Source organism: Cynoglossus semilaevis, chromosome 6, assembly GCF_000523025.1.
Source record: "Cynoglossus semilaevis isolate Cse_v1.0 chromosome 6, Cse_v1.0, whole genome shotgun sequence".
NCBI classification, from domain to species: Eukaryota; Metazoa; Chordata; class Actinopteri; order Pleuronectiformes; family Cynoglossidae; genus Cynoglossus; species Cynoglossus semilaevis.
Genome location: NC_024312.1, coordinates 4,266,195 through 4,285,536, shown reverse-complemented (window position 1 = coordinate 4,285,536; position 19,342 = coordinate 4,266,195). Strand labels below are relative to the sequence as shown.

The 19,342-nt window shown below is 42.7% G+C and overlaps 1 protein-coding gene and 1 long non-coding RNA gene across 3 annotated transcripts in view; one reads left to right on the top strand and one right to left on the bottom strand.

Annotated features, from left to right (window-relative positions):
- The window catches only part of LOC107988695 (uncharacterized), a 21,060-nt gene extending 7,511 nt beyond the window's left edge, over positions 1-13,549 (top strand). Inside the window, exons 4-14 of one of the 2 annotated variants that reach the window (XR_001760182.2) lie at positions 223-351; positions 440-537; positions 2,649-2,789; positions 3,388-3,455; positions 3,555-3,608; positions 4,876-4,949; positions 5,847-5,910; positions 8,151-8,199; positions 12,788-12,881; positions 12,995-13,109; positions 13,208-13,549. This is a non-coding gene — a long non-coding RNA (uncharacterized LOC107988695). Of the gene's footprint in view, positions 1-222; positions 352-439; positions 538-2,648; positions 2,790-3,387; positions 3,456-3,554; positions 3,609-4,875; positions 4,950-5,846; positions 5,911-6,715; positions 8,027-8,150; positions 8,200-12,787; positions 12,882-12,994; positions 13,110-13,207 lie in introns of those variants that run through there. The other variant, XR_003049861.1, reaches the window with a different exon arrangement.
- Positions 8,624-12,329, bottom strand: LOC103379678 (ras association domain-containing protein 10-like). The gene has a single exon (XM_008311303.3). The coding sequence runs from the start codon at positions 11,287-11,289 to the stop codon at positions 9,760-9,762; it is 1,530 nt and encodes a 509-aa protein (XP_008309525.1). The 5' UTR covers positions 11,290-12,329; the 3' UTR covers positions 8,624-9,759.
- Positions 13,550-19,342: the final 5,793 nt, after the last annotated feature.

The window sequence follows — 19,342 nt, the reverse complement described above, 5'->3', positions numbered from 1 at the left end:
TCCCTGATAAAATTCATTTGACAAGGACGCGTTCCCTCACTGACTCACACACACACACACACACACACAACAGCAGCACATGTTATGACTTTTTAAGTGTTTTACTTGTGAGACCCCCCCCCCCTCCTCCCTCCACAGGGATATTTACACTTCACTCTATAAAACCTCATTTTTAATCCACTTTTGCATAAAAAACTGAACAGAATCTTTGTTCTGTTTCAGGAGCTTAAAGAGTTCTGACCCGGTGGTCCGTCTGGCCCAGCAGTACCTGTTCAACCACAACTCAAGCCCAGTCCGGCGTCCAGACAGGTCCGACTACTGACGACCTGGACGTCACCAACAAAAGCTCAGGTGAAGCTGGTACTTTACATGGTACTTTACATGGAGATTCAAGAACACTGAATGTTTTTTTTAAACAGTTTTAACCTGTTTTTCACAGCCAGGAGGTGGAGCCTGTGTGTGGGCAGAGGTCAGCAGCCCGTATGTGAGGGCAGGAGCAGGAGTGATGTCATTGTGTCGGTGTGGGAAAATTGACAGGTAAGGACCAGAGTTAGAAAGTTAGCTTTGGGTAAGAAAGACAGTTCCACCAAGGATTGACGATCTGAGCTTCGTTTGAACTAGAACTGATGGATGTTTGATGCTGGTAGAAGTCAAAGGAGGAGTCAAGGAGTCAAAGTCTGCAGAACCTCACCTTAAACCTTGTCATGAATATAAGTAATGACAGAAGGTCTGGATCAGGTCGGGCAGTGACAAAAGAAACAGTATATACAGTGGAACCTGGGTTTTGGAACTTTCATTTTATTCTTATGAGTGCTTGTCACAAAACTTCTGTTAAGTGAAAGTGAATTATTTGTGCCTTGCTCAGAGCACCTTAGTGGTAACTTGGCAGCTGGTGGACTCGAACCAGGAGCCTTCCGGACCACTAAGCCACCAGCATCACAAATGTGTGTTTGTTTGTGCAAATCTGTGTACTGGACTAGTGTTTGTGTGTGTACATACTTGTCATTCTTCACCTCTTGAGTCCTTGTGTCAAGTGGTTTAGGTTGTTTTAGTGTGGGTGGTCAGGGGTCGTCAGGGGTCAGAGGGAGGATTATTGTAAATTGGATGGAGGGCAGCGGTGGAGCAGACGCTGTTGAAAGGCTTGAGAACGTCTGTGTTCTTCTGTGAAGAAGAGGATGAAAACAAACACAACAAGAAGACTTGGACGTTCTACAGATGTTCTTCATGACCTTTAAGAATGTCTGTCCACCATTTTGTGTTTTCGGGATCAGAACTGAGAACCTAGTGGATATTTGTGACTTCATCATTTAGTAACTCCACGTTTATTGCAGTTTTTAACACTATAGTTATATATAAAATTGTAGTATTTATACTGCAGTAAAACTATAGTTTTATAGTGTTTCAATTCAAATATTGTAGTATTTATACTGCAGTAAAACTGTAGTTTTATAGTGTTTCAAATCAAATTTTGGTTCTTTCTTCTGTAGTTTTAATACTGTAGTTTTACTGTAGTTTTGATACTATATTTGTACTTCCTACAATAGTTTTTATACTGTCTCAGGATCAGAGAACTCTCTGTCAGATAGTATCAGATGTGATGCAGTGGGCTGTACTGTGCAGGGGTGAAGGGTCAGGGACCTGACCTTAGGGGTCACACCACCAGAATACCGCAGTCACTCGACATTATGACGTGACCATGTGACCTACAGCAGCGGTGGCTGTGCTGCGTTGTCTCCAGGTCGTGTCTCCTGTGTGGAATTATTTGTCAACATGTGAAGAAAGCAGCAGACAAAACATGAGGCGAGAGTCGGGGCAGAGGAGAAGGTTCAGACAAAAGCATGGAATTTCTCCACGTTCCTCTGTGGTATCTGTCTCTCACCAACCCCCCCTGCGTCCCCCCACGCCTCTCCCCGCCTTTGTTGGTCTGTCAGGTGATGTCTTCTGTCTTCAGGACACAGATTTGTTTTCATTCAAGTCATTGGCTCAGCATCATTTCAGCATCAAGGAAGTTCTTATCTGCTGATATCAGGTTACAAAGCATCAACTACAGAGAAGGTTCTGGAACTGCACACTAACACAGGGATATTTTTACATTGACGCAGACCAACTGTTAGCCATCTTTTAAAACGTATGACTAACCCACGGTTATTCTCAACTATCTTTTCAGCTAATTTCTCTAAATAGTTTCTTATTTATCTTTAACCACTTGCTCATTTTGGCTAATTGATTTTTTTTGTGCATATTAGGTTTTTTTGGGGGGGCATTTAAAGCTCTTTGTGATTGTACTATCTTTAATCTTTGTTGTTCCTCATGTGGGAATGGTGGAAATTCCAGGGACGTTCAGGAAGATGAGCTCGGCTTTTCCTGTCTGAGCTCGGCTTTTCCTGTCTTCCTGCTGCTTTTCTTCTTTAGGGGTTTTCCCCCTGGCAGCTGCTAGCGTTACAAAAAAAATATAGAAAACCTATGATGTCATCAAACTGGCAGAAACATCAAGTGACGTTAATATGATTACGGTGACCAGAAGATGTTCAATTCTCTATAATCAGGTGTTCAACGGAAACCACTCTATATAGTGATGTCATTAAATCTTCTTTTTTTTTATTATTTATTTTTGGTCATGTCTTTCTGAGCTGCTGTCTGATCAACAGGGTGTGTTTTTCCAAATTAAAATCACGGCTGAGCCAGTGCCACACAAACAGTTCCACCGGTGACAGAAACCTGGTTCCAGAGGTCGTCTCTCCTGGGGTTCTGGAGTCGTTTGTATATGAATATAAACCAATTCGTAGACGGTGAGGAAACGGATCTGCCCTTTGACCTTTGACCAGCTCAGAGTTACATTTAAATATTCATACTGTTGTGTGTGTGTGTGTGTGTGTGTGTGTGTGTTCGTGTTCATAAAGCTTCAGCGTGTCACCTGATCCTCACTAGTGTGTCGACCTGCACGTTCGGGCGTGTGGGAGCAACTCTGTACTCACCGCCTCTCTTCTGTCCGCCACTGAACACACACACACACCCCTCTAGTTTCTACTGTTGTTTAGTTGATTGTGAAAATGCAGGTGCAGTAAGAGTTATGTAACAGTAGATTGAGAGCACAAAAAGACGGAACACACACTCACTCACACACACACGGTGTTGATGTCGTGTATCTATGGCTCCACAAAAACAAATGAATCTGAAACTAGCTAGCCGTCGGTTGAACCTGAGGTGAATTGTTTTCGACACGTGACACACACGCAGTGTAATTGACAGTTGTAAAGATAAAGTGTGTGTGCAGTGTGAGCTGTGATGACATCATCCATGTGACGACCAAACAACAGAACATACGCTGTTTCTTTCATGTAGAGATTTTTTTACCCTCAATTTAAAGTAACAATGATATTGTTGCAGGTTCACCACCGAGAGGCGCCACCTATAAAAACACAACAATTCTGATTGATCTTCTCTTTCACCCCCAGGTAGACAGAAAAATATCTTCTCAGACCTGAAACTGAAGCTTGGTTGTTCACTTACTCTCCAGCTGTGTGTGTGTGTGTCTCTCTGTGTGTGTATTTTAGTGGGAGTGTACTGCAGCTTTACCAACGTGAAAGATAATCTTATCCAAGTCACAGGTGAGTAAAAAACAAAATCACGCACACGTTTGTTTGATCAGTCAGTCCATTGATCCACACACACACAAACACACATAAGGATCATGTCAACGCCTGTGTTGCCGTCGCTAATGAGGAAGGAAATGTCTGTGAACGTTTGTCTGGATTTAGCTATTTTTCTGGATGTTACTATGTCAGCCAAAACATTTAGCCAAAATGTTATAGTTAGCAACAATAATCTTCATCAGATGCACTGTCACTTCTACATGAAACAATCCTATCAACAAAGGTTAAACCTGAACCATAGCCTTAATGCTAAAACAAACAAAACTAAAATTCAAAGTACAAATATTAAAAGGCAGCATATAACTCTGAATCACCCTTTAATGTCCATCCATTATTAAAAAGCTACATTTTTGTACACTAAATGACACAGACACTCACCTGTGGAAGTCACTGAGCATGCAACGTTTTTTTTACACTAAATGACACAGACATTCACCTGTGGAAGTCACTGAGTGTGCTAACTGTTAGCCTGTCAAGTAAAGACCTTCTGGCCAAAAGTCATTTCTCATATAAAGCACATGTTTGAAAGTGTGAAGCTGAAATATGCTCTTTATGTTTGGCCGACTTTTAAAGTCTTAAGTCACGTGACCTCCAGTGCAGGATCGACGTCACGCCCCAGCAGCTAACAGCCAATTCATCATCTCATTATGATTTGATAATATACCTTGATAATGGCCTAATTATGCAGGAATAATTGCAGTCAAACCTGAGCACACACACACACACACACACATACCCCCAGAGGTCAGTCTGAAGGCACAGGTTCTGCTCAGTGAGAGGCGGCTCTGGCCCACGCCTTGTTTATTCAGCAAAGCCAACTAAAAGCTATAGAGTAGAAATGTAAAAGAGAGTGAATGGACCCCACCTTATGTGTGTGTGTGTGTGTGTGTGCCTGTGCACGTGCACCGGCCTGCGTGCCTCCAGTGAAGGGAAGTGATGGATTGAACCCAAAGCCAGGCAGTGGAACAAAGAAAACTGTCAAAGTCAGAGATAAAAATGTCTCTACTCTGTTAGGACTGTGTTCATAGAAACCCGTCCCAGGTCCGTTCTCCTCCTATAGTTCACCAGATTCATATTTAATTTAGTTGAATTACGTACATTTAAAGAACTACAGTTATCTTCAGCATATTCAACGTAGACAAAGACTCGTCTCCTACACGTCCGTCTCTGTCTTTGGTCGTTAGTTCTTTTTTTTAAGACCAGTGTTTGTTTTCTTTTCTAGATGTTTCTGACTGATGTAGGATGGACAGCAGAGACAGACACTTCAGTGATGGAGGAACGGGTGCACAACATAAGGTAAGGTTCTGCCTCCTGCTCCTGCTCCTGCTCCTGCTGGTCTCTTATCTCCCTCTCTGTGTCTTTCAGTCGTGACTTATTAAAAGCTGTGGAATGTACAGAACTCACGGGCCGTGTTTGACCCCGGCTGACCTTGTTAGTGTTTGACCTGTGGGTTCAGGATCAAAGTCTAACTGCTGGACCTGGTCAGAGAAGTGGGGGTGGAGGAATTTTGGGAGGGGTGGTTGGTTGGTGCAAGGCTCCCAGCTGTGGGAAAAACATTAACCTTCTGTGATTTTAATGGTGGGTGGGGGGGTGGAGGGGGAGGTGCATTGTTTTTAGATTCACGGGAAACTAATTTAAAGTCAAGTTTGTTCTAAGGCAAAACAGAAAGAATGAAGTCAGGGTCAAACATTGACACTTCCTCCATGACCTTCAGAATACTGTGTACTGAGGTGAAGGTGGTGTTGGGGGAGATGGGAGAGTGGGGGCTGGGGGGTGGGCGTGGTGGTAAAGGTTTGCTGTCATCAGGAAAACATTCCTGTCCACGAGCAGGAAGCTGAGGTTAATGATTGGCTGATCCATGACATTCTTTGACTGTTGTTGTAATCTAAGAAACAAGACGACCCTGATCTGATCTCAACGTCCAACAGATTAAATCAAGAAGCTGCAGGTTCATATTTTCTATAAAAAATGATAATAATAAACATGTGAGAAGTCGTTCATCACAGAGAGTGAAGAAGATCAGCTCCAAACCCTGAGACTCAGGGACTGACTGACTGACTTTGTGGCCCTCCATTTAGTTCTCTCTGACACTGCTGTAGGCCTAGACCGCTTGGGACAGCTCCCTCGCTCTTGGTATTCTAGAGCTGCAGAAAATTAGACTTGGAGGTTTTACTGACCGTTTCCATATTTCAGAAATACTCTCCTCCACCTTCTCCGGAGAAGGAAACGAATTGGTGATGTCACAGCTCCGAGGCTGGTAGGTATCGCAGTGAACACACACACACACACACACGGCTGAGCAGAGGAAACTAAAGATTAAAATATGGAAACAGGAAAATGTGATTACACACACACACGAACACACACAGGTGTTTGTTCAGCACAAAAGCTGCAGTGGTTGCAGTGCATGACAGGAAGGTCAACGGCAGCGTCTGTTTCCGTCTATTCTATCTGTTGGTGCTGATGATGATGATGATGATGAGGAGGAGGAGGAGGAGGAGGAAGGGGAGGTGGAGAAGGCGCATTTCAATCAAATGCCTGAAAAAAAATTACACAGATGTTTTTTTTTACTTCCTAACTTTTTTTAATAGACATGGGCATAGAGTCTAGTTCTGGATAAGGTTAACTGACCGTTCTGTAGGGTTAGCCTTCGTGCTAATGTGGCTGTGAATGTGCATTGCATGATGATTGGCTGCAGCTCTTCATTATTTAGTTGATGTATTGATTAGGTCTCAGATAGACTGCAGTCCAGTTCCTCTGGTTTTTCCTTTTTATCTGAAGCAAACAGCTGCTGACTCTGAGTCTGGATCTGCGGTAACAGCATCAGCACTAGCATCTGCAGTAGCATCAGCAGTAGCATCAGCAGCAGTGATAAAAGAGAGAACAGAACCGGCTGGTCCACATCATAAATCATGTCGTCCTCCCTCTCGTCCAACCACAGACTGCCTCACCTCACACTCGTCTCACTGCTTCGTCTCCTCCTTACCTTTGTGCGTTTCAGTGCAGTATAAAACTGTCTAAAACTTGGCTCAATATGACCAGTGAAAATTCTAGTGTTGCTTAAAGAGCAAAACAAAGAAATAAAACTGAGTTAGCAAAAATAGCTTTAAAATATGTGAGTCGTTGATATCTAACAGTTAGCCAGGAAATGGCTAAAAGTGCAGTGGGCAGCAGTGTGTGCGGGGACGGTGCTCATGCTCAGAGCACCAACTTGGCAGCTGTTGGATTCGAACCTGAAGCGTTCCCGACCCAAGTCTGCTTCCTTAACCACTAAGCGACCATTGTTACCGTTGATCATTAATAATACACGTCTCTATAGCCTAAAAAACTATGGCTAAAAGCAGCCTGTGCTAATGATATTTTAATTTTTAAAATTTAAACCAATGCTGTGACTGGCAGCTTCTGTGTCCCGCGGCCCTTATTTTGAACACCGTGTTTGTGGCAACAGGTGTTGGTGGACTGAGACTCCAGAACCTGAAGAGCTGGTTCTGGTTTCATTGGTTGTTATTCACACTCGTTAATTAAATTTAACGCTGCCAGTATTTTTGCTGGTTTTGATTGGAGTTATTTATTGCCCTGAGCTTTTTTTTTATGTTGCATGTTTGAGTGTTGACGAGACGGCGGCGTACAGAGACACACCTGGAAACATTCACGTCAAACCTATGTCATGTAACAATGTCACATCACATAGGTTTGATATAGGACATAGGCTTTTAGACACATTAGGGTTTACAAAATGTTGAGTTTATCTTATTATAGTATTCATGCTTCTGTGAATTAAAAAAAGTCAAATATATCTTTTATTGAATCCTTTGACGTGTATTTTTAAAAAATAATTTTTTTTGGTCCTTTTAAACAAGTAAAAAGAACTCATGCTGATAAAATTGTATAGAACATTTAACATTTGTTTAAAACCTTTTCATTTCAGTGAAAAGCTAAAATTATTAAAATTAGCATTAGCTGTTCTCTCTCTCTGTTGTTCTTTCTTCTGGGTTAATTAGTCATTTAGTTTTTGTCTACAGCCGTATTCATTTCATATTTTGGTGGTTGATGGTTTAAGTGTGAGTCATTTAGCGGTTAGTCAGCTGCTTTGTTAGCTGCTCTGTTTGATCTTTGTTCTTTGATGTCATTGACTTTCTTTCTTTAGAAAATGCCACATCAGTGTAATTTTGTTGTGATCAGCTGTGCTAATCCCACAGACGCTCAGACAGATACAGTCGTGTCATGAACACAGATGTGTGTGGTCTGTAAACCCATTACAGATAACACACACGGTTTTATATCCAAAGCGTTTGTCATGCTGATCCTGGTGAGAGGAAACAGGAGGAGTGGAAAGGGAAAGTGAAGAGGAGACTTGATCCTCACTGATGAAGGTGGTGTCACATTTCAGCACCGTCAACTGGAGATTACATTAAAGGATTAACAACAGACAAACAACAAAAACTGTTCATGACTGTGTGTGTGTTTGTGTGTGTGTGTGTGTGTGATTTTCCGCAGATTGAAGCTGACCAAAGTGACTCAACAGCAGAAAAGATCCGACTGTGAAGTGGGTTCAACACTTGATGTTCAACTCAAGTTCATTCATTAAGAGTGAACTGCACTTCGTGGGGAGAGAACACCCACCTACAGTGCTGTAGGTGGGTGTTCTCTCCCCAGGAAGTACAGTTCACTCTTAATTATAGACATGACCCATTAGTAATGTGGCCCACACTCTGGATTATAGAAACATTCCATTAGTAATGTGGCCCACACTCTGGTTTATAGAAGTGACCTATTAGTAATGTGGCCCAGACACTGGGTTATAGAAACATTCCATAAGTAATGTGGCCCACACTCTGTATTATACAAACAACCCATTCGTAACGTGGCCCACACTCTGGATTACATAAACAACCCATTAGTAATGTGGCCCACACTCTGGATTACATAAACAACCCATTAGTAATGTGGCCCACACTAGTAATCAACCCATTAGTAATGTGGCCCACACTCTGGATTACATAAACAACCCATTAGTAATGTGGCCCACACTCTGGATTACATAAACAACCCATTAGTAATGTGGCCCACACTCTGGATTACATAAACAACTCATTAGTAATGTGGCCCACACTCTGGATTATAGAAACGCTTCATAAATAATAGAGACACTTTCTTGCGTTGTAAACATATTATTGTATTTTAAATAATGTTGTTCAAATTTATGAATGACATTTTGGAGGCCACGCCCACAGAGGTGACGGGTCGGGATCTTCTCCGTCTTTCTCACACAAAATGAAGGTGAAGACTGAAATAAATAAAATCATCTCGTGCTGATAGGGCAGACTAAACATCTCCAACCAATCATCGTTAAAGTGAAAACTACACTTTTAGAGCAGGTACTACAGTACTGCAGTATCTGAAGTATATTTTTGTTGCTGCTTCTGTTGTTTTTTGTTTGTTTGTTTTTTTATCTCACAGGGAAGCAGAGCCATTTTTAACTTTAAAGGCAATTTATTAAAGTAATACATTTGGTCTATGGGGCACATAGTAGTTCTCATCTGAAACAGACCAGAATAACGTAGGCTAGACGCTGGATCTAACGTGTAGACTAGACAACCTTTATTTGGTCCGACATAAAGCCAGAATAAATAGTTCTGTCCACATTATTTGTGGTCCAAAGGAATGTGGCCCACGGTGCTGCTCAGAAACTTAGCTAGACTATGATGTAAACAAATCTAACACCAGCAGTTAGTCTATTTTAAGGTGAATGAATTTAACAGCCAAAACTTTTTTTTTTTGAGTCCAGACTTTAAGAGTTTAAATTCACCTTTTCATTCGTTTTTGTTTTCATCGTGATGACCTAACCTCAAATTCCCAGATTTAAAACTTTAAAACCTACGTTTGTGTCTGACATCAAACATTCATGATCTAAAATGGTCCCAGCTTATTATTGTGCAACAGCTACATTTTTGCTGCAGGTGAACAGTCTCCACCCTGAGGTGCTCTTTAGGAGGAGGAGGAGGAGGAGGAGGTGGAGGAACATCTCCACCCTGATTCTCTGACCCTGAGTTTTATTGAATTTTGTTTTTGCAGAAAATTCCAACAAATGAACTTCCAGTAGGTTCTACACCAGTGACTCACAGACAGGTGGGTTGTCTGAGTCCTGACTGTGCATGGAGCTCAAACCTGTGTCCGAGTCATCGTCGTTGGTGTTGCAGGATTTGGACAAACCTCTGGCCTGCTCCATCCAGCCCCCAGCACCACTGGTACTGTCTGTGGTTACAGGTTCACTGTCAGTGCCGACTGAACCCTTCAGGTGACCCTCACCCTCCTCCTCTTCCTCCTTCTCCTCCTCCTCCTCCTCCCCACCATCAGTCACCTGCTCCACCTCTGTGCTCTCAGCTCTGGCCAGCAGCTCCAGCAGTTCTCCCTCTTTACTCTCCCAGAGGAACAGACTCAGGTCCAGTTCGCTTCTGATGGTGTCCAGGTCCGTCTTCAGCCGCAGGCCGATGTACAGACTGGTGTCTAGCTGTGTTTGGATCCTCTCTTCCTCCTCCTCCTCCTCCTCCAGGACGAGTTCACTCTTAGACAAACTCTCAACATCTGCCTCCACAGCTGCAGGAGAGCCGCCAAGAGCTGCCAGCCGCAACTCCGTTGCCTCGACGGCAGCAGCTGCCACGGCTTCCTCCTCAGCTCTCCCGATATCGCGCCTCCGCTTCATCCACCTCCGGTTTAACTCCTCTTGGATCTCACCTGAGATGCTCTCCACCAGCGCCTCCCGCTCCGTCAGCTCCTCTTGTAGCCGCACCACCTCTTCGCAGCAACGCGCGTATTCCTCGAACTGCGCCAGCGCAGGTTCCGCGGGTGCGCACGGCGCGTCCTGCCACTGCGCCCTGGGACTGTGCCTCTTCACGCAGTCTGGGGAGACAGTGGGTGCGTGGCCGCAGGTGTCCATCATGTACGTGTCCTGCACGTAGTTGGCTCCGTGCGTTTTAATGCGATCCAAGTGAACTTTGGCCTCGTAGCGCTCGATCTCCCGGTCCAGCTCCTTCAGCCTGTGGATCTGCTGGCGGATGGTGTGGTCCTGAGAGATGACCAGATGCACCAGCGTCTCCATCTTCTCCACCGAGCTCTGGTCTTTGCACAGCGTCTGCTCCTTCTTTTTGTTCATCTTCTCCAACTTCCTGAAAGCTTTGCGCACGATGCGCCTCTGCTTCTCCTGGGTGAGGTTGGCGGCGGCGGCCGCTGCGCTCCAGCAGCTCCTGGACGTGCCTCTGCCGAGCGCACCGCCCGGACACCCGCTCTCCCGACTTTGCACCACCCGGGCCTCAGCGCTGCGGGGGCCGGTGTTGGGCAAAGACGCTGCGTTCTTCACCAGGACGAAGCGTACGTTTTCCTGCTCCTCTCCCCAGGCAGCCCACAGCCGCAGGATCCGAGTTTTGTTCGGCAGAATCCTCTCGAAGCCTCGCCACTTCTCCACCACACAGTAGGACTCAGGAGAACTGGACAGCATTGCCGCGGCGCCCTGACCCAGGACCTGCTCCTCCAGCAGGACTCGAACCACATCAGCACAGGTGGTTCGTTTGGTGAGGCCAGAGACGAGCTTCTCCTCTCGGCAAACCCACACGGAGATCTTCCCCTCCTCAGGCTCCATCTCCGGGGGAGATGCGTTTTTTTTACTCCTTTAAATCGAGGAGGAACTCAAAGAAATGTGATAAAGTCAAATCTCATATAACATAATTCACATAATTCCTGGAATAGAGTCCTCAGAACCTGGTATCCAATTGGTCCGTGATGTTATCCTGTTCTTGACAGGACTTCGTCCTCCAGTACAGTCGTGGTATGACCTGATCCAAGACTGACGGTGCCTGAAACCGAGTGTTCGGGAGCAGGGGGAGGAGGAGGGGAAGTAACTGGGACACGCCCCCCTCGTGCTCTCTCTCTCCCCCTCTCTCTCTCTTTAAACTTTAAGTTTCAAAACATGTCATTTCTCAAAAGTGATATGTATTTATTTATTTATTGCTGAATAGTTCGGTTTCATTTTTTCGGCTTATTTTTATTTTTACACAAAAACGAACCTTCTGAACATTTCTCAATAATTGTGTCACACTAACGACACACGGAAGAATTTGTTGGTCTATGGCTCCCTCTGGTGTTTAAGTAAAGTTAAGTCGTCATCAGTCAACTTTTTTATTAATTTGCTTTTATTTAAGCCATTTTGCTACACTTTTGGTGATTATGAATATTTGTTTCCTCGTCTAAATATTTTTATAATAATTATAATAGTAATTATTATTGTTGTTATTATTATTATGTTTTATTATTTTATGGCAGAGTAGTATAACACATATAATTTTCAAAAGTATTTATAAACACACTTATAACACACTTTACTTTATATACACAACACTATACACCGTGGAGGAGTGGACGACGAGGAATGGTTGATAGTCAGAAGCCATCATTTTTAACTTTGTTTTATTAACGTTGAGTGTGAAGAGATTCCCTACTAAACTTAAGAGGTTTTAAGTTTAAGTTGCCCAATTTCAGATGCGCCTTACATGCGCAACTGAAATTGGGCAGCGACAGTTCATTTTCACTTATTAAGTTTGTCCCAGTGGAGTTGCCGTCTTGGGCGGTCCAAGATGGCGCCCACCTCGCGCATGCGTAAATAGCAGCGTCCTAATGTCACATGTAAAATTGTTTGATAGTTGTCGGTTGGTTGCGTGGCGAACTACTTAACATCCACAATGGCCGGTTTATACGAAGGCTCGAAGTTTCCCCAGAACATCCTTTATAGAGTGGGAGAACACGCTTTGTGTGATTATCCGTGTGCATCTGTAAGTTGGTGGTTTTTACAAAGTCTTGTCTTTCCGTGGCATTGCCGATAAATTGAGCTGTATATCTTAATCGGTTGTCCTAACTTTATAAGTAAAGCTAGTGCCTTTATAACAAAGAATGAGAAATGTTAAGTTTTCTTAGTCCTTTATATGTAGCAGGAGGCTAAAGTGCGTCAGTCCCGGTCAACGACCGGATACTGCCTCTTTTTGGCGGCAACGTCCACGCCTTCATTCCCGCTTTCAGCTCAGCAACTGTCTTAGCACAAATTGCTGGTAGTTCACTTTCCTTTCTTATTTCCTCCTTCCTCACAGTCACCTGTGACCAAAGACTCTGCTGTGAGTTCCACTCAGCTCCAGGTGAAGGATTTTCAGCGAAGTCAACGCATTGATGGAGCGAACAAATGAAGTGAGTCTCCACTGAGCAGTGAATGTTCTGTTTTTCTTGGTGCAGATGTTTTTTTAGGTGGATTAGCTGAACAGTGTGTTGTTTCTATGTGCTTTTCTCAATCTTAAAAAAAGCCTTGATTACTTCGATTCAAGACCTCCAGTCTTTAATTGAGAACCCTACAGACACCAACAGAGTGCCGGCCTCGATGGACCCTGTTGTCCAAAAACAGCTACCAGGCAAAAATGGGTGAGACAGAACAGTGTGTTTGCCTTTTGTATACTGTGCAAACTTTTTTATTCATTAAAAGTAACTAAGTGTACACTTTTGTTCCATTTTTCTACTAGTGAAATGACTACACACTAGAGGAAAATGTGGTGTTTTAAAATATCTGAATAACCACAAGGAAGAGATGGGCAGATTCAAGTGCTGGAAAGGAATGGAGGAGCTTAAGGGTTGACCAATCAGAGCTGGAACTCAATGAAAAGCCACTGAGGTGCTCTGAGCAAGGCACCATCCCCACACACTGCTCCCCAGGCGCTTAAAGGTTGCCCACTGTTCAAAAGAAGCAAGAGAACAATGAGGTGAATAGAACTGAGACTGAAGTAATTTTGATGTCAAGTTTTCTTTGTTGTTACAAGGGCAAAAATGTTAGGTTGTTTTGGATGCAGCCACTTGAGAGAAGTATGTTGTTCAACATGTGCTAAAAACTAGGAAATAGATCTGCCTCTCACTGTGATTATGGCTCAGGCCAGAGGTTTAAGTAGTGCGGTCAGGGGTCCGCACTGCCCTGTGCTTATCAAGGGTGCCGATTTATGTTTATGCTCTTGGGTGCTCGTCAGTCTCTGTTGCTCCTCGCAGCCACGAAATCGGTGTATATGGATCACTGATAAAGACGAGACTTGGTAAAAACCACCACCATACAGAAGTACATGGATAAAAAAACGTGGTCCAGGTTTTGGTACGAACTGGCCATTGTGGATGTTAAATTCTGTCACCTAAGAACAACTTCCCCACACGACCAACCGACTACTGGCAAACTAAATTTAAATGTGACATTGCGTAACAAGGAAATTGATATTGTCTGATATCTGATGTTCATTCATTTGTCACGTGACACCTGAAATAAATTATTTATTCATGAAATCCTAATTAGTGGTTGTCAGTTCTTGTAGATGTTAGTGTCTTTGTAAATAAATAAAAGCTCCTGTACTTCACCCACTCTGCTTTTTTTAATTAATTTTTACTAAAGTTCAAAACTTTCTGCACATGTTCTGTTCATGTCAAGTAATTTAATGCGTTTACCTTTCCTATACTAACATGTGCATTACCCTGCTCTGCTGCTGCAGTATCCCCTTCAGTCTCTCTGACAGACACAACTGTTTAGCATCAGATGAGAAAAGGAGGAAATGTACCACAAACTAATTAACTTCAGAGCGTGTGGTCAAGTGCAGCTCTCACAGAAGCATGCACCTGGTGATGCTTCATATCCCATCACCATTCTGCTTTCAATTCCACTAACACCAACACAAACGTTACAAAACGTTTCTTTTATAGAAATGGACAGAACACCCTTGTGTAAACAAATTAAAGTATAGAGATGCGTGCAGCACAAGTTTAATTTTGAACTTCAGACGCCCCCTTGAGCTGAGGAAGAGTACTGCCTGTCTCCGCTGCTGACTTTTCTCTGCACTTTATTGTAGCTCAGCAGGAGCAATTCTCTCGCACACACATTAAAGACATTACACGGACTATAGAGAGTCACTCTATATAACAAATAGTTCTGTAAAGTTTATGTTGGTGATATGCTGAGGAACAGAAACGGGCACGCGTCATGTGACCCAGTTTGTATTGGATCGCGCAGTTAGATATCAGGCACAGCTCTCTACTATTTCATTTTATGTACATTTTTTCGTTATTAACGAGTAACCATTGTTAGTTTTGTGGCCAGTATCGGTAGAGATAAAGCACGGATAGGTCACACAACTGCTTTGTGCGCTTCGCTTTCCCGCATGCGCACTTCTGGCACCTACGCACTGTCGCTGAACACTAAGTTTGTCCAAGTGGTGTTGCCGTTTTGGGCTACCCAAGATGGCGCCCATCCCGCGCATGCGTATATAGCAGCAATGTAATGGCACCTGTGAAATTTGTTTGATGGTTGTCGGTTGGTCGCGTGGCGAACTACTAAACATCCACAATGGCCGGTTTACACGAAGACTCGATGTTTCCACAGACCTTTCTCTATGGAGAGATAACACGCTTCGTGTGTTTATCCGTATCTGCATCTGTAAGTTGGTGGTTTGTTTTTGCTAAGTTTCGTCTTTATTAGTGATTCCACGTGGTACTGCCGATACATTGAACTATTTTAATCGACTGTCCTAACTTTATAAGTAAAGCTACTGCCTTTCTAACAAAGAATGAGAATTGATTAATATGTAGCAGGAGGCTGAAGTGCTTCAGCCCCGGTTAACAACCCGATACTGCCTCTTTTTGGCGGTAACATCCACGCTGAATGTTAAGCATACTATACTTCCATATACCTTATTTTTCACGTTTCTGCACTTGTCTTGTGTGGTTTGTTTAATAATATTTTTTTTTCTAAACCTTGTCTTGTGTGGTTTGTTTAATAATAATTATTTTTTTTCTAAAATTGTACTTTCCGTTTGTGTTTAAGTTAATAGTTTATTCGTGTGTAGGCCGCAAAGCTGAGCTCTTGTGTTTGGTCTCACTTTGTGGTGTCTGCATAATTTGAACAAGGGCGGTATTTGTATTTCCGGATGTATTTTCATGAGAACCATACTTAGTATTGGCCTAAGTCTACAGCCAGCCCTACCACCGTCTTTCAATCCATCCCCACTGCTGAGAGTCCACCCAATGTAATGTACCTTCAGACAGGACTGGCTAAAACATGCTTTATATTCTAGTTATGCACTTTTTGTTTCTGCTCTTGTCTTGATCTGATTTGTTTAATGTGTTTTTTTTTTTTTCTTAAAGTGGACTTACATTCAAGTATAGCATGTGATCCCTGGGACTTTTTTTTTCTTTTTTCTTTTGTAGCGTAACAAGCATCCATTTCTCCCCAAAAAGAATGTAGACAAGAAGAGGACCAGGAGGGGACCCCTCTCCTAATCAGATACCAGAGGCCTCCAGAGAGCTGGAAGAGCAACCACTGTGGCGTTCAACCCGCAAGAGGCTTGATGTTGATGCTGCAGCTCTGCATGAACCTTGCAAACCCACTTGGTGTCCTCACTGTAGTTTAACTCTACCTAGAAATTCTCCTCAGGTTAAGACTGTGTATTCATGTTTACAGACTGCTGAGGGTAATGCTGTTGATGTCCAACTTGAGGTAACTCAGGTGAAGAATGTACCACCATCAGCCCCGCCTACAGTACAGTCCTCAACACAGTCCAACCCTAGACCAGGACCAAGGGAGCAGGTAGAACCCAGACACTTCAGACCATCAGTCCTGACAGTGTATTAGACACGGAGCCTCCTGAGCCAAAGACCCCTGCTCCAGGACCCACCTCTTCATATTTGAGAGTTGATCTCAAGAGGAAGACAGTCCGGGCTGTCGTTGATGACAGTTCTCTGTCCAACTGTGGGGCAGTGGTGCCTTGGTGGTTAACTAAGTGTAAAACTAAGTATACACTTTGGTTCCCTTATTGTACTAGTGTATAAATAAAAAATGAAAATGGTAAAATGCTGGTCATTTTAAACCATGCACTGTTCAGCAAGACCACAACAGTTACTGCCCAGTGTAAACTAACTTGTTGAATGCGTTAGTGGTGAAGTGATAATACCACTAGAAGGATGTGAAACATCCATTTCCTGTCCCCCCTCCAACTAATATATACTAATACCTTGAAAGAAGAGATAAAAATGAAGGCACCTCAAACTTTTATATCCTGGAAGTTAAAACAAAATTTCATCTGGGTTACTTACCATTACCTGAGATCCAGCTGTTACTCACAGTCATCGTTTTGAGACATGTTAAAACATACTTCCCTCTAGTGGCTGCATCCAAAACGACCTAACGTTTTTGTGTTTTGTTGTTTTGGAACAGAAACCTTAGCATCAAAATTACTTTAGTCTCTGTTCTATTCACTTAATTTTGCTGGTAATATCGGCTTTTCATTCCAGCTCTAATTGGTCACCCCGAGCTCCTCCATTCTTTTCCAGCACTTGAATCTGCCCATCTTCTCTTTGTGGTCATTTAAGTATTTTAAAATGGCTGCATCTTCTTCTTCTGTGTAGAGTCTTTTTACTAGAAGAATAAGGGAACTAAAATGTATACTGAGTTACTTTTAATGAATAAAAAGTTTACACAGTTTACAAAAGGCAAACACAAGAGCCTTTTGGCCAGTTCTGTCTCACCCATTTCTGCCTGGTAGCTGTTTTTGGACAACAGGGTCCGCAGAGGCCGGCACTCTGTTGGTGTCTGTAGGGTTCTCAATTAAAGACCGGCGTAAGATGCTGGTTTGAAGTCATTTTAAACAACACACCGTCATCCTGAGATACAGTTTATAATTATAGTCATCATTTTGAGACCTAACAGTGTTTTGTTGTTTTGAAAACAACAAAAAAACTGGACATCAAAATTACTTTAGTCTCTGTTCTTTTTACCTCATCGTTCTCTTGCAGCTTTTGTTTCATGTATTGGTAGAATCTGCTTTTAGTGGAATTCCAGCTCCTACTTGTCACCCTTAGCTTCTCCATTTTTTTCCAACAGTTATTTATTCCACCAGCATAAACATAAATCGGCACACTTGATCAGCACAGTCACTAAATTAAAACCTTTTTCGAAAATAGATTTGTCTCTCACTGTGATTATGGGTCAGGCCAGAGGTTTAAGTAACCGATGGATCATCAGTGACTTTAATTGAATTTAATAAAACTGTCTTCAGTCTCACTCTGTGCGAGGACGTGCAGTGTGAAATAATGGTGTCTGAATTATATTAACTTTGGCGAAAACTATTATGTTAATATTACTCCACAGTTCTTGTGTTGACGTCACCAGTTGACGTATTAATATATTTTCAGAAATCATCGGCTGTGATATTGCGCAGCTACACTTGATGCAAAACACTGTGTCTGTTGCCATACCCTCTTTAAGTTGTGTCCAGTTTTCTCCACTTAACTGTACTCTGTATATAGGCCAAGCTAAATTCATGTACTTTCAAACTGTTGTTGTTGATGTTTGACCAGTCACTGTGGCCATCCGTAGTTAGCTGTATAGCTCTTGTAGTGAAAAGCAGAAGACAGCATCACTGTGTGGAGAGTACACCAGCCAACTTCTGTTAATCTTCTCTCCGTTTGAAAGTGTTTTGAATTGAAGGCTGACATGAAATCCTCTTCCATTGGGTGTCTTTGGAAAACTGAAATCAGGCTTGACCTCTTTGCACAAATTCCAGACGATCAGCATCTAAAATGTGTGCTGGCATCTCAGTGATGGGTACTAAACAGTCAATAACACGGTGCATATAATGTATGGGAATGTTCTAGAATATTTTTAGAATTATTGGTGTGTGAGCCAGAAAACACATTTTGGAAATTTTCTGTTAATAAAGTTTGTCCACAGAAACCAGAGTTGTCTTTTCGTTATTTTTCTTTTTTTTTAAGCTTCATGGTACAGAGAGAATCAACAGGCTGTCTGCATGAGAGTACCAAAGAGTTCTGAAGCAAGCAAGCTTTTGTGTTCTGGATGATCAGTGTATGCAGTTTCATTCTCAACCAACCAGCACTCAAGGCTGAATCACGTTGCTCCACGTGATTCAGTGTGAGACCTGGGAGAGTCAGTCAAAACAATCAAACGAGTTCCTGCCACAACTAATATGCTGCCAGGACAGCATATTAGTTCAACAGAAGCAACAAGAAAAGTACACCGTCAAGGTTAGTTAAACAAATGTGAACTTTAGCAACATGAGAAATATACGTTTTCCTAATACAACATCAAACCATATGTAACTCTAGCAATTGTTTATTACAAAAACACAAAATATGTGAAAAACCCAAACCTGTGAGCTGAATAGCAGGACATAGCGGGGCAGATGTAGATCTCTGGTACTGATGCAAATGGCTGCTGAATTAAATTGTTTTTTTTTCTCCCTCTTGTCTTCTGCTGGCAGGTGTTGACTGGACTCTACAGAGAGCACCAATAAAAAGATAACTTTTTTTTTTTAACCACGACCTGAGACTGGAATCGAAAGAAACTACAGAGGGACAGGTCAAGAAGCAGACTCCCTGAGGAGCACCATTCAAAGATAAGTTTGTTCTTCTCTTTTATAATTATGTTTATGATTCATTATTTTGATTACAATTTTGTGTGTGTGGTTGCCGGCCTGCCAGACTCTGCATCCCATAGACTTTTTTATAGCCTAATTTTTTAAGTGATATACTCCTGTTAGAATCAACAGACCAATATAAATGTAGGCTTGGTCTACAAGGTCTAATTCTCTGAATAATGGATATAGCTAAGTATTTTA